This window comes from Aspergillus welwitschiae (assembly GCF_003344945.1).
Source record: "Aspergillus welwitschiae strain CBS 139.54b unplaced genomic scaffold BDQ94scaffold_45, whole genome shotgun sequence".
NCBI classification, from domain to species: domain Eukaryota; kingdom Fungi; phylum Ascomycota; class Eurotiomycetes; order Eurotiales; family Aspergillaceae; genus Aspergillus; species Aspergillus welwitschiae.
This window is the reverse complement of record NW_020798739.1, coordinates 129151-143091: the sequence shown is the minus strand read 5'-3', so window position 1 is coordinate 143091 and position 13941 is coordinate 129151. Positions and strand designations below refer to the sequence as shown.

General features: G+C 49.0%; 6 protein-coding genes across 6 annotated transcripts; 5 read left to right on the top strand and 1 right to left on the bottom strand.

The window, feature by feature from the left end:
• The first annotated feature begins 98 nt into the window (after nucleotides 1-98).
• On the top strand, nucleotides 99-1437 carry BDQ94DRAFT_97615 (uncharacterized protein). Its single transcript, XM_026776962.1, has 3 exons — nucleotides 99-743; nucleotides 859-901; nucleotides 1080-1437. Exons 1-3 carry the CDS (start codon nucleotides 223-225, stop codon nucleotides 1353-1355), a joined length of 840 nt encoding a protein of 279 aa, XP_026621474.1. The 5' UTR covers nucleotides 99-222; the 3' UTR covers nucleotides 1356-1437.
• Nucleotides 1352-1920, top strand: BDQ94DRAFT_97606 (uncharacterized protein). Its single transcript, XM_026776961.1, has one exon. It carries the CDS (start codon nucleotides 1520-1522, stop codon nucleotides 1826-1828), a length of 309 nt encoding a protein of 102 aa, XP_026621473.1. The 5' UTR covers nucleotides 1352-1519; the 3' UTR covers nucleotides 1829-1920.
• On the bottom strand, nucleotides 1921-3941 carry BDQ94DRAFT_97605 (putative hexokinase). Its single transcript, XM_026776960.1, has one exon. It carries the CDS (start codon nucleotides 3660-3662, stop codon nucleotides 2013-2015), a length of 1650 nt encoding a protein of 549 aa, XP_026621472.1. The 5' UTR covers nucleotides 3663-3941; the 3' UTR covers nucleotides 1921-2012.
• Nucleotides 3942-5977: 2036 nt separating this feature from the next.
• BDQ94DRAFT_152002 (uncharacterized protein) lies at nucleotides 5978-6279 on the top strand. Its single transcript, XM_026767862.1, has one exon. It carries the CDS (start codon nucleotides 5990-5992, stop codon nucleotides 6143-6145), a length of 156 nt encoding a protein of 51 aa, XP_026621471.1. The 5' UTR covers nucleotides 5978-5989; the 3' UTR covers nucleotides 6146-6279.
• Nucleotides 6280-7735: 1456 nt separating this feature from the next.
• Nucleotides 7736-8061, top strand: BDQ94DRAFT_152001 (uncharacterized protein). The gene has a single exon (XM_026767861.1). The coding sequence runs from the start codon at nucleotides 7815-7817 to the stop codon at nucleotides 7989-7991; it is 177 nt and encodes a 58-aa protein (XP_026621470.1). The 5' UTR covers nucleotides 7736-7814; the 3' UTR covers nucleotides 7992-8061.
• Nucleotides 8062-8758: 697 nt separating this feature from the next.
• On the top strand, nucleotides 8759-11633 carry BDQ94DRAFT_183498 (putative lipase; the record flags this gene model as incomplete). The annotated part of the gene is made up of 6 exons (XM_026774435.1): nucleotides 8759-8851; nucleotides 8957-9019; nucleotides 9349-9391; nucleotides 9775-9863; nucleotides 9970-10025; nucleotides 10085-11633. 6 exons carry the CDS (start codon nucleotides 8759-8761, stop codon nucleotides 11631-11633), a joined length of 1893 nt encoding a protein of 630 aa, XP_026621469.1.
• Nucleotides 11634-13941: the final 2308 nt, after the last annotated feature.

Below are 13941 nucleotides of genomic sequence, written 5' to 3'. Positions count from 1 at the left end.
GATTGCCGGCCGGGGAAATTTTCAGCGGAAAGAAATCCAACCTCGTCGATTCGAGGCCGAGCCGGACACTAACTTTACTAACTACAACTCCGCTTCCGATTTACTCCATATTCATCGTCTTATCCTTTGAGAGCCTTTACATTAACACGACTTTGATTTAATTTAATAGTCGAGCTACAGAATATGTCAATATTAGCATCACTTCTATGAGCATATCACATTATGGACTACAACGCAGCAGACTTGAGCTCCGTCCTCAGAACTCTCTCCGCCTTATCCAACCAGCAACAACCACAACCACAACCACAACTACAACTACAATCACAATCACAATCACACCCTCCTTACTCCCACAGCCCCGAGCCAGCACCAACAGAAGACAATGATCCCTACGAACCCACCGAATCCCTCCCCCAGCTCCCCATACCCCCGAAACCCATCTCACGACCCCAACACCACCACCCCCACCAACAACAACAACAACCACAACCACGACCACGACCAGCACCAATCCCAGCACCAGCAGGATCCATCGCAGAAGACACCTCCAACATAACCAGCTGGCCCAGCGCCCTCCGCTACGTGATGCGCACGGTCGCCCAAAACGAAGACATCCAACGACGCATCCGCTGGCTAATCCAACGACAACACGACCACGAGAAACAATGGTGGCAGGGACGAGAAGCGCTCTTGAAGAAACAATCTGCCCGGACGGAGAAGAAGAAGGAGCTGGATGCTGTATTGTGAGTCTTGCATTACCCTGTTTACTTCCCGTCCTCAATCTACAGAGAACAATAAAAGCAGCCAGGAAAGAGATAGATGAGTTATGTTAATCACTTATGGAATTATGATAATTAGACGATCCGTCGGCGCTCCCGTTGATGAGAATAAGCAAGTTTCTGTATGTATTCCCATGCATGCATACCATACGGATATACAGATGCAAAAGAAGAAGAACAAAACACGAAGAACATTCATCATAGTGCTGGTGATGATTAGCAATCCTTACCACCACAGAAAATCGAAACAAAAACGTTACCCCCAAAAGCCCACACAGCTAATGATTGATGATGAAACAGACAGCCGAAGAAGACCGCGCCGAGTTAACCAACTACGACGCAAAAGTATACAAAGCCTCGCGACAAATGTCCGATGCTATGATAGCGGAGCTCAAGGCACTTAGGATCCCCTTTTTCACTATTAAGAAGGGTCTTGTTTCGGACTCTGACCCCTCGAACCCGGGACGAACAACAACGACCCCGGCAGTCAAGCAGCAGCAACAGCTTTCCCGAGAGGAATTATCGGCGCTTCAATTGAGAATGCTGGAGTTGTTACAGGACCTTTGTCGGGAGTGACACTTATATGATATGATATGACTGATGCTTGAAAAGGCAAGAAGTGAATGTAGATTTCACCATTGTTGTCCGTTCTTGGACTAGATTGTGTGTGTGTCCCTTTTCCATTGGCGGACCTGCGCAGATTGATCCCCTTGATCTTGTGCATCTTCGTTGGCAGGGCCATGGCAAGGATGCGCGCTGTGAGATGCAGGGATTCTCTCCCCAAGACCCATGACTCGGCTTCAGCCTCACTAGGGCCTCAGTGCGCCCGGTGGCTCGATACTCTTGTATTGACGATTAACATTATATACACACGCTCAATCCCTGCTTCTATCTCAGGCCACATGCCTAACCGTCTAGTCCGCCAGAAGGTCAAGAAATGCTCCGCCCCCACCTCACCGATGATCCTTTTTCTGTCTATGCAAAAAGCAATGAATGCTCTTATGGGAGCACAAATGCATGAAACGGGTAGCCCAGGAGGAGCCCCATAGAACAACAAAATGGAAATGACAATGCCCGACACCCAGAGCTCCATGAGTGAAAAGGAGGCCAAAGTAAATGCAAAGCTGACGCACAACACCTCGGAATGCGAATGTAGCCGACAGGCCGACAAATCAAATAGAGATAGGTATGGAGTTCACACAAGGGAGACAAGGAAACGCTTGATAACGTAGTCTACTCGAGCTTCTTCTCCGCAACCGCGACGGCCACTGCGACGGCCGCTCCCAGAATAGCGCTTTCCGGTGCCAGGTCCAGGCACACCTGAGGTTCAGGGGTGGAATCCGAAGACGGCCGTAATGCGTTTGTCTCCTTCACAAGGTCATTCAGATAGCCTTGACAACGGTCCCGGAACCCAGGATATTTGTTGATGACACTGCCGTCGCATGCAATTGATAGACTCTGGTGATTCTCTTCGCTTTCCACCACGGTCACCTCTTGGGTTTCCTTGATCGAAGGGGGTGCGGAGGGGGCCGTCGCGGGAAATTCTGCTTCATTCCGCAGACACCACATACTGTGGATTGCCGTAGCCAGATACCCTGCTGCTCGCTTAGAGACGATCTGACAGATACGTCGGAGGAAGCGCAAATCTTCGACGGAGGGCGACGCGATGAATGTATGTTCCTTCTGCAGAAGCGCCGCAGACGACGAGAGAAGTGGGGTTGTATCAGCTTCCAGCGCCGCAACAATGCTGGTATCGAACGAATACGCATCGCGCATCGAATGAGGCAACTCCCCGCCAAAGAGCTTGGCAGATTCGACCGCTTCAACAATGATGAGACGGATAATCTCGCCCAGATAACGCCCGGTAATCATATACTCCAAAGGTTGGTAGTCGGGCCGAAGGTGTGTCCGGTTCAAAACCTCATCCCAGCGAGTCTTGGGGAGAATATTGCCGCCAAACATGCTCATTTCGCTGTTAACGATAACGTGCTTGGCGTAGTCGAACCAACCCGGCGGTCTTGTGCCGAACTTGGTCAGTCCAATCTCATGGACGGGAAAGTGGATGGCCACATTGGTTCCAGTCCCTAGGATAAGCGACATGCGGGTCTTGGGCTCGATGTAGGCGCGTGAGAGGAGGGTCGCGGAGCTGTCGTTCACAATCCCATCCACCTGGACATTGAGGTCTCGCTTCCGACAAGACTGAACGATAAGATCACCCAGCTCTTGCCCAACGGTGCCATTTGAACAATGAAATCCTTTGCCCATGTGAATAACGAGACCACTACTGTTGGAGGTTTGTTCAATGGGGAACGACCACGATAATCCCATTGACAGTGGCACGGCCTCTCGTCCATAGTTGGCACCCACTTCGCGTAGCATCGAGTCGATCTTCTCCGCCATCCAATCAAAAAAGAGTGTGCCCTCCAATAACTTGACCTCTTCGTCAATGTACGACGATGAGACGTGAAGGATGCGCATGTCTCCCTGCCCACGTAGTTCAACCAATGCTACCCGCAGCGTTGAACCACCGACATCCAGCGCGAGGAACGTCCCCGTCTCCGTTCCGGAGGGCAGTGCATGGTTGTAGGAAGGTAGCATGCAGACGGGGCTGGATTGTAGACAAGACCTGAACTGCGCACGGATCTTGTCTGACATGGCGACCATGTTCTGCACCGACAAAGGTGCCGTGAACAGACGATCCACCTCATCAGCAAACGCATCAAGGGAGCGACGTCCCCAATACGCTCCATGGAAAGGCTTCCGCCGCTTACGGGAGGGGTCGCGGAAAAGGGAAGGGAAGAATAGCATAGCCTCCAAGGCGGCAACTATGTTCGTAAAGAGTTCTTGCATTCGGTGCAAGACCTTGACCAATGGGGCCGACATGGTGAGAAAGGGAGAGGGTTCTTGGGTAAGGAAGAAGGCGACCAGAGAGGGTTTCCCAATCCCAAGCTAGTGGTGATGAGGGATGGAGGGGGTGTAGTTGTATAAGCGGGTAGTGATGGTTAACAGAGATAAGGGCTCATACGGGCAAGTGAAACTTGAAGACGGTCAAAGAAGCATCGATACGAGCAAAGGCCACTTCAAGATGATAATAAAGGAAGTCAGATCAAGGCTTGCCGGCCCGAATGATGACAATCACCAAAGCGGGAAGGGGAAAGCAGAAACCGATGCGAGATGCAAATGAAGAATAGAACCAAGTCTCTACCCCAGGGCGATGAAGTAATTCGAGAAAAGCAAGACTTTAAGAAGTACCACAGATCACCCGGATAACGGATTCCTTGCACAAGATGCAGCGGAAAGAGTACCGGTGTTGAGACGGGGATTGCCTGTGCAGAGGGAGTAGTAGTAGTAGGAGGAGGCGTAGTAGTACAATAGTAGTAGAGGTAAGTAATAGGAGGTGGTAGATGAACCTGGCGGGCGAGAGCGGATGGATGGAGTTGAATGACGAGCGAGCGTTCCAGTGCCTGGCGGGAAGAAAATGAATCGAGTTGCACGGAAGGTAAGGTGAAAGATGTAGCCCGAGTGACGGTAGCGTTTAATTTGAGGGAATGTAGATGGGGTTTGATTGAAAGGGGGGAGAGCAAGAGAGAAAGAAGGGGGGGAGGGAAAAGAAGAGAAAAGGGAATGGGAAGAGTGAAGGGAAAGTAGAGGTAGTAGTCGTGAGTGGTATCGAATGTATTGTAGTTGTTGGAGTCGCAAAGTATTTCTTAGTAGGAGAGTAGCGGTGGTAGTTGTAATAGTAGTAATAGTAGTAGTAGTAGTGGTAGTAGCGGTAGTAACTTAGTAGTAGCAGCAGTAGTAATAATAGCGGTACTACCGGGTTTGGTGGGAAAAGGAAAAGGGAAAGGAAACCAACGCGTGTTTCATTCCTCGTCAGGAACCACGTCCGGATTGGCTTTCCCGCAGGCAGGAATGGCTTGCTTGAGGAATCTGCAATTTAAACAGGGGGGAGGGGAAGATAAAGAGTAATCCCATCCATCAGTGAAGGAAAGCGAGAAAGAAATGAAATAAAATAAAATAAAAAAAAGTAAAAGAAAAGGAAGAGAAATCCATGAATTTGCTGGCCATCGGTATCATACCTTCCAGTGGTTTGCCGGTCAGGTCGCAGGGTGGTAACTCACTGACTACTCCGACTGCGACTTACTTTTGGGTGGTACTACGTACTTACTCCCTGCTCTGTCTGGTATGGTTCCTGGCAGCTGGTTCGTTCCGTATCGTATTTACCTGCGACTCGATTACCTTACATGGATGCCGTCACTATTCAAATGACTCGATACTTCGCTCAAGAAAAGAAATCAATCCATTGTGAAAGACTAGACAACAATTAGTTACCTAATCAAATTTGGTGTGCTGGTTCACAGAGGATCGACTGCTACCTTGTCGACTGGCAGGTAACTCGGACTTCCCCCGGAAGTGATGGCGACCGATAGAGAAAAATAAAATAAAATAAAATAATAATAAGAAAAAAGTAAATCCCTGCCGTCATGAACCCCTAAGGATGATGTGATGATGCATGAAACTACTATTGTCAACAGGATCAGATACTACTTACTGTTGAGATAGTTTGGTAGTGTATTGTGTAATACTTGAGAGATGGGTGGATGCTAGGCATGGGTATGGTACAGTTATCTGATCCATCATCCCGGCTAAAAGGATCTCTCTCCCTCTAACTAAGTATAACTAAAGTATCTGCTCCGTGAATAGTACTACTAAGATTGGGTTTTATGTGAAACCTGGATCCATGTCTGGTCTAGAACGAGCAGAGCTAACCTCGGATGCTCGGAAGGTATCTAGAGAGGAAGAGAGGTTTGAAACGGAGGAGTGTTCCCAAATAGCCATCGACCTGCGTTATCATTATCATCATCATCTAATCATCTAATCATCTTCAGAGGTCGGACGGTTACAGGATCTAGTAATCATCGACTTAGTAGTTCAGTAGTCTCTTCAAGGGTCTCACGAATAAGCATAACTCACTGGAGGTTTAAACCTCAACTGCAGCCAGCTCATCCTTACTAGTACCAAAAGAAGTGTAAACAATGAGACACAAGAAGCACCATCAATAATGACATTGACATATACACCGTAAACCACTTCAGTACTCGATCTGAAGAAAGGAAGAGTTAGTAGTTAGTAGATACCACCCGGCGTGATGGAAGAGATGAACCAAGTGGGGCCGGGTGAAGTTTACAAGCGACAGAGTTGCATCCAAAATGGATCGGGGAGAGGTCATCGACCCTTTCGTTTTGTCTTCAGTCGGTCAATTTGGATACGGTTTGGACAATGTTTCGGTAACCCTTATACCGATTGATCCAGAAGTTTGGTCAGTCAGGGAATCAATCATATTGATTTCAATCTCTTCCAGCTAGTCACATAACCGAGTATGTAGGTATACTGTGACCCCTCACAGACAAGCGGGATGAGCGGGATGTGCAGGGTTGAGGATGACGATCGGATAGACTCCCTGGCATTTGGCTTTCCTTCTTTCAGAATTCCAATGATGGCTTAATGCAGCCAGAGGAATTGGAATGTGACACCTTTTTCTTTTTCGTATTTTTTTTTTTTTTTTTTTTTTTTTTTTTTTTTTTTTTTTTTTTTTTTTTTTTGTCGAGGAGCGACTGGGTGCAACGGTGGTAGTGGGCCCGCTCCCAATGGCCGGGAGTGTTACATTTTACCCATCCTCTTCCCCGCCAATCACCGTCTCTTCCCTCGGCAGTTACTAGTATCATCAATACTCTAATACTAGTCCTACTAAGTAGTAGTACTTACTACGTAGATACACTCACTTGGTTTCTTGTAGAGTTAATACCTGGTCGATCTCTTCGTCCGGGTGTTTTACTTGCCATGGAAATTGCTTGGCTGAGTTTTCCCTAATCATAGCACCATATTACCCCAAAATACCACTTAGTAGGGGTACTACATTTCTACCTCTTGTGAGAGAGACTGCGCATTCCTGAAGACTCCGCCAAGGAACGGGGACATGCGCTGAGACGCAAAAAAATCAGTAAGGTACTACTGATAAAGGAGCATACTATCCATCTCCGCATCTGAAGATGATCTATCTCCATCGGCAAGGACAATAGACCACCCAACTCGCTAACCCGATCTGTTATCCACTCTGCGTCTCAGGGTCCCCTCGCTACCAGTCAGGCAGCCCAAGATTGGTGCAAGGGACCAAATGCCTGTCAAGATACCCAGGAGTTTTTTGATCCTGCAAGGGGCGCTATCCCCGCTTAATTTCCATTCTGATAGATGTCGGGTGCTCGGGCTTCCTGATGCAATTAATCTTGACTCGACAGCAGGGTTGAATCTATAAACGTTGGTTCATCTTACACCATAGTATATACCTACTATTACTCGTATATATCTATGAGCTTGGTTCTCTTTTCACTACTATCACACGGGACTATAATCCAGATTACCACTGAGTAGTACTGCTGTTTTATCCAAGACATTCTCTCTGCCCACGTGGCTCGCAGTTCCCATCCACCACCCCATATCTTCACGGAGCCACCATGCCATGAACGCCATAAAGTCAACCCGTGTGTGTGTGTGTGTGTGTGTGTCTGTGTGTACCTACGTGGCCCGCCAGGACACTAGACAATAATCCCAACGAAGCGAGCTTTGCTTACGGGAACAACATCCACTTCTACATCCACAAGTCCCCTCTCCTAGGCAGTTCGTAACATCCTCATAATCATCAATTCCTACACAAATGACGCCAGAGTCACTATACCACCTTCAAGCGAAGACACCTTGCTTGCTAGCAGGACATACCGTGTCAAGTACCCTCTCCCCCCACCATGACCCACAATCCTAGCACCATCTACCTATCTACTACGAGCAGTCATGCAACCCAAGGCCTGGCAACGTGATCTTCTCCCTAAATAAAGATAGTGCGGGTCGGGTACATGTTGTGCCATCACCTCGTATCGAACGGAGCCTGATCCAAGTCCAAGTACTAGTCCGGGTCATCCGGGAGGTAGAAGGAGGGAGGGGAACACACTACTGATTGCAACATTGTAAGACCAGCAAGAGATGGCGAAACCACTCAGCACCATCATCATTATCATCATTATCATCATAACAATCATACTACTCACACCATGTCGGACTTATATTATGTATTCAATGAGACTGTCGTGCTCAGTTACTTCGTCCACCCGACGATTTTGCCTTGCGCTACCACCATCATCCACTCCCCTTCTTTCATGACTACCACTGTGTGACGATGGCTCGGTATCCGCGCTTACTTTCTTTTCTGTTGGGAGAGGGGGAACATGGGCGAGTTCATGAGAAGTGCCAGCTGGTATTGACGTGGTTACTCTCTTCGGTTTCCTCTCTACTTGTCCCTGTGTAGTTTGTGATAGATTCATATTCCATAATAACGCCATAGTGCATGAGCATATATTCTGGGTAAGAAAATCTCATTAAACCTATATATGAATACTAGTATATATTTCCTTATGGAATTGATATGCGGTGTCCTAGCTCTCTGTATAGGATAGTATCGTGTTGAGCTACTATTTTTTGACTATTCGAGAAGCGCGCATACTACTATCTATATCAATAGGAAATCAATGACTCCAGAAGATTCTCCAACTTACTGCTGTTGATCGGTGATATAATGTTTATGATGTAGATGACAAGGATTGTCTTAGCTATGGTATAGGACCGTACCGAGGCCGATCCCCCAATATAAATCTGTGCTCGTGGACTGAAACTAGATGAGGGATTGAAAGCAACCATTTATAGAATGATATTTGATGGTTGTGTAAATTTGAAGTATAGTAGGTTTCTTGTCCCAACGGGAGGGAGTTCGTTCCTGCCTCATCATGACATCACACAGTATGAAATCAGTCCCTCCTGTACTCTACTAAAACATTTCTATGCTTTACTTCTTTTTTGACAGTTGCACCGTATTTCTCGAGCAGCCTAGTAATTGGAATATTGCTTTAAGAATTTGACATTACTCTCGCGTCATGTCGGAAAGAGTCCAGGACAAGTCTGGAAAACAAATCAACGAAGGAGACTACGTGTATACAAAGTATCGTGGAGGATCCCACGAAGGAGAAGTAAGCCTACAATTCCCCATCTCGGAGTCATTTCTCTTGAGCAGCTTGGCTTAGCTTCGCAACTCAGTAATAAGTCTTCGGACGCGGCTGACTGAACCAACCCAGGTTGACAAGGTCGTCACAGACGATGCCGGAGCACATGAAGAAGAGGTAGCCAACCCACCCAAAGTAAGCAAGACCCCGCAGACCAGATTCGAGGCATCGAGCACATGCGGCTGACGGCTATTTTCCCCCTCCCCTCAAGGTCATCTTTCACGATCAGCATGGGCATCGTGTAGCACATAATCCGAGGACTCTGGATAAGACGGGATGAAGTGGGAAGACACCGTCGGGGCGGAGCCGCGGAGGTCTGAGGCATTTGTGAGATAATGAGGGCATTCTCATAAATCAAACACCAGTGGATCAAAGGATATTTAAAAATACTGGGGTGATGGCAACCGCGTGTTGGCTTGTGGTGGTTGCACTTGTGGTCTTCCCCGGACTGCACTGCAATGCAGATGACTCAAGCCTGGGGTACTGTTACAGTGCTTTGGTTCCCCCGTAGGCATTGTATATCCCGGGAACATTGGCGCTGATTGGAATTTCAATCTCTTCTTCTATCCTTTCTCAAACACCTGCTTCCTCCAAGCTTGGTCCTCTAAAGGCCTTAGAGCAATGGAATATTAGCATCAGCCAGCCACTACTACCGAAGTACTTGGTCAAGAAGCCTCTGTGCTGTTCATACATCGCGACATGGTCATTTGACCGTCATATTCGCGGTCCCGTCGCCCGTCACTGATACCCTCCGAGTGGGAATGGAGTGGCGACGGAGAGATCAAGTGAACCGCTGCAGACGTTGTGCTTTGGACCAATTGTATGACAGATACCTGCTGATTAGCTTCATACTCTACACCTCTTCTGTCGATTGAGAATGACTTGCGCAGACTCGGAGTTAGTGGCAGAGCATAAACGTTGTCTTTGTTTCCCGATAGCTCTCGGATGGCCCGCGGACTGGGTGACCGGCCATACGAAGGTCAGACAAAATGCTGACCCTTGAGTGATGATGCAACTATGCTGAGCAGGACGCATCCAATCGCTCCATTGTCCGGTAACCATGGGCTTGCAATTCTGATGTTCAGACTGCGACTGGATCTTGGCCCTCTCCAGGTCAAGACCGCAATTCAATGACGAAGGAGTAAGCAGTACATGAGACCGAGGCATGTCGAGAAGATCCGGAATATTCTGTGCTGTTAGATACGAGGCACGCTTCGCTGGCTATATCCATCAGCATTTTCTTTCCTCGGGAAGCACATTCACCCTGGGTCCACTTCTCAACTCTCCATCGTGCACACTGAACCTGCATAACATGCGGCTGTCTGCCCTAACTAGACGTCTCCTTTATGGAGTGTTCTTGAGCCCCGTATGTCTCTGCATTTCAATTCCCCAACAGCCCTCCCATGTGCCAATCTCGGACCATGATCTTGTTTCAGTTTTATCGAATGCGGTCAAAGATCCCATGGTGGATAGGAGAGTATCATCTGTGGCTTCGGATATTATGTTAGGTCTTGCAACAAACGAAAATTTGCAACATCCCGGAAATGAGCAGTTGCAAGCGGCATTGAAAAAGATCGAGGCCATATTCACCAAGAAGAGCAGCTCGACAATGCTGGATCTTGCAAAAGACATAGTGGCCTCCGGCCTAGTTCCTCCCAAGATCCTCGCCTTTTTGAATGGTTATCTCGACGCCAAAATCAACTCGGCTCATAACCTAAACCCTGACCTCAAAAGCGGGAGTATATACCCGTCTAAAGCAACCGAAGATGCACCGTATTCCATCCCAGAGGCAGCTCTTAGAGAGGCTATCCACATGCCAAATCTCTTTTCAGGGGAAAGCAACAGTGGTAGGAAGCCAGTGATTTTGGTTCCAGGAACAGCCGCACCTGCTGGAACGTCTTTTTATTATAATTTTGGGAAGTTGGGCAACGCTATCCCGGAGATTGATGTGTCTTGGGTCAATATCCCCCAGGCCTCGTTGGGAGATGTCCAGGTTACCGCCGAATACATCGCTTATTCCATTAACTACATATCCAGTCTCTACCGGTCCAAGGTTAACGTCATCTCTTGGTCCCAGGGCGGATTAAACACACAGTGGGCCCTCAAGTATTGGCCATCCACCCGGGACTCAGTGGAGGATTTCATTGCAATAAGCCCGGATTTCCGAGGGACTATTGAAACCAGGCTGGTGTGCCCCTGGCTTGCGGGGATAATGTGCACCCCCGCACTGTGGCAGCAGGGATGGGACGCTAAGTTCGTTCGCACCCTGAGAGGATTCGGGGGTGAGTCGGCGTATGTTCACACAACGACCATCTATTCTTCCTTTGACGAAATTGTGCAGCCGATGTATGGAGACCAGGCATCCGCGATCCTCCAGGATGCACGTGGAGTTGGTGTGTCCAATAATCACCTACAGTCCATTTGTGCCCACGAGCCCGCAGGGGGAATGTACACGCATAGAGGTGTGCTATACAACCCACTTGCATGGGCGCTTACCATCGACGCGCTAACTCATGATGGGCCCGGAAGACCTTCGCGAGTCAACGTCACCACGGTGTGTCAGCAATCAATTCCCCCACAGCTCGGTCTGGACGACTTGCTAGGCACAGAAGGACTTTTACTAGTATCTCTGTCGAAAACCCTGAGGTATAGGCCGAAGACATTCGCGGAACCCGATATCTTAGGCTATGCCGCTTCAGCGCCCGGAGTAGGGGGTGAAATTTGGGACTTGAAGGATGAGCAGTTTTAAGCATATAGGTGGTCACTGCACGCCATACGTACTCATCTGTATTTAGGCTTATACTTGGCTACAGCCAAGCACTCTTTGCGCAGGCCAACGATCACTTCCCAGAAGGGGATCCCTGTGGCTCGAGATGAGCTTGACCTTATAGGCTAATGCATTCGTTTCACGGAAGTCTTGAACAAGTGGATCAGTTCCAGCGGGAGACCAGAATGGCAACCGTCATCGTCTCCCTCACCCGAAGTGTAGTATTGGCAGAGATCAACCCACCGCAACGGAATCGGCGGAACTGTCGTTCAGTGTATACGTAGTCCACACACAGCCGAAACCGCCTGACCCAGACAGAAAACAGGGAATAGGAATTTTCCGCATTTTACTACTGTTTGCAGAGATGATATGGTCGTAGAGCCAAACTTATTTGACATCGTCTGGCAGATCGGATACTTTGCACGTCCTAGATCGTGTAACGAACAGGAGTTGATAGCAGCCAAGTTAAAATGGATGGCAGGATGAAAGCCTATTCAAGGATTGTATACCCATCACGTGGCCTGTCAGGTGGTTTTCAATTGCACACCTCCTCGCCTCGCCATTCAAGCGACCCTTATCTTTCGCCGTATTCCATTGCAGCTTGTTGGGCTACCCCGGAAAATTGTGCATCGTGACCTCTCAGTATACCACAGTATCCCAATCCAGGGGTCCATCTGAGATTCGGGAAATGAAAAATAGAGACTCATTTTTCGTCCGAATCCTCTTTTCACCCCCCTTGCACCACGCATACCATCATACCAGATCGCCCAAGCTACGGAGCAAGTCTCAGCTCACCACCACCAGTGCTAACGGAGAAGACCCGCTGATCAAAGCAAGCGTATCCTTGATAATCACTAAGATAATCTGTCTGGGACGATGGAAAAGAGCGCCTATATCTATGGACTGTCGATCGCTTTTCCTGGATGGAGTCCGCGGCTAGCCTGAGGCCGTCCATGGGTCTAAGAACGCTGAACTGGCAAATGACACCGACACCGGAATGGCATGTTTCTCTCATTCGCCAATCCGCCAGGAATTTTCTCCCCTGGCGGCACGGTTCGCTCGTGGTTGTGGGTAACCAGCATGGAGACTCACCATAGAACTCTTTCCAGAAAAGTATGTCCTTGGACGGCCAATTTCGCTTAGTGCGCCAAGTCCGTGGGAAGAAACTGCGAGTACGTGGACCGTCGCCAATTGACAACTGATTTTGCGGGTAGAATCAGACAACCGGGTCTCCCAATAGTCCATTCAGCCACACAACTCGCTGACTGAGTCGGTCTAGATCTCCTGAAGGGGTAAACTCGGGGTGGAAAAGAGTTTAATGTCCCATGCCCGAGGTCCGATCGACTCGGGTTTAGTGGCGCTGCTTCTCCCATACATACTCACATACGCCAGCATCCCTCCCTTCCACGTACAGGTGACAAGAGGGTTTTTGGGGTGGCGGTTCAGAGGATTCGATATATTCAGACCTCCAGCGTAGAATTGCCAGTCGAGTCGCTCATTTGGCGTGGCCACCCAGTGGGATCATGGGATGACCCGTCCACGAATCTGGGCGAGTGCCGGCTGCACCTTATCCAGCAATCAGAGCGTCTCCTGCGCTGGTGAAGTTCGCAGCGTGGCCCGCAGCTCCACTGTCCGAAACGCTGCCAAGAGTGTCCGCCTCGTCTGATCGTCAGCGGCCGTATCAGCACTTACGTTGTCACTGGCCGTGCCCGACCCAAATTATGGAGATTCCGTAATGCTTTGCGGAGTTTTAGCCTCTCCCGATTTGTGCTGGCTCATGGGATTCCGTTTCGACGGTGTCGTGGATGGGGTGTGCTTGCAGGGGGCACCTCCATACTTGACTACTATTCCCTGCGCGCCAGGGAGGAGATCTTTCGGATAGATACCCTCGACCGACGTCCACTTGGCTGCTTGACAGACAGCGACCGTCTGTCTTAATGACCCGGTCGTCTCCCGCTGTCCTCCTTCCTTCCTTTCCGCTAATCGTTGCCCTTTTCCCTAGCTAATCGTCACATCTTTTTTTTTCTTAGGGGAGGAACTCTTCCTCTCCTAGCCACTCCTTCAAAAAATGCTGTTCTTCTGGGTTCTGTTGTTTCTTTCTTTTCGCGGGATTGTCGCGGAGGCGGAGGCGGACGATGATTTGATGTCCTTTGTGACGGTAGGAGAATTTCCAGCGTATATAAATGATCTTGCTGACGAGAAGCCAGCTACCGGAAGTGAGAGCGTTGAAGTTTAATGTTGCATATTACGATCGCGAATCGGTTAGCCCAGGCTACTGGTTCGTTGCGCC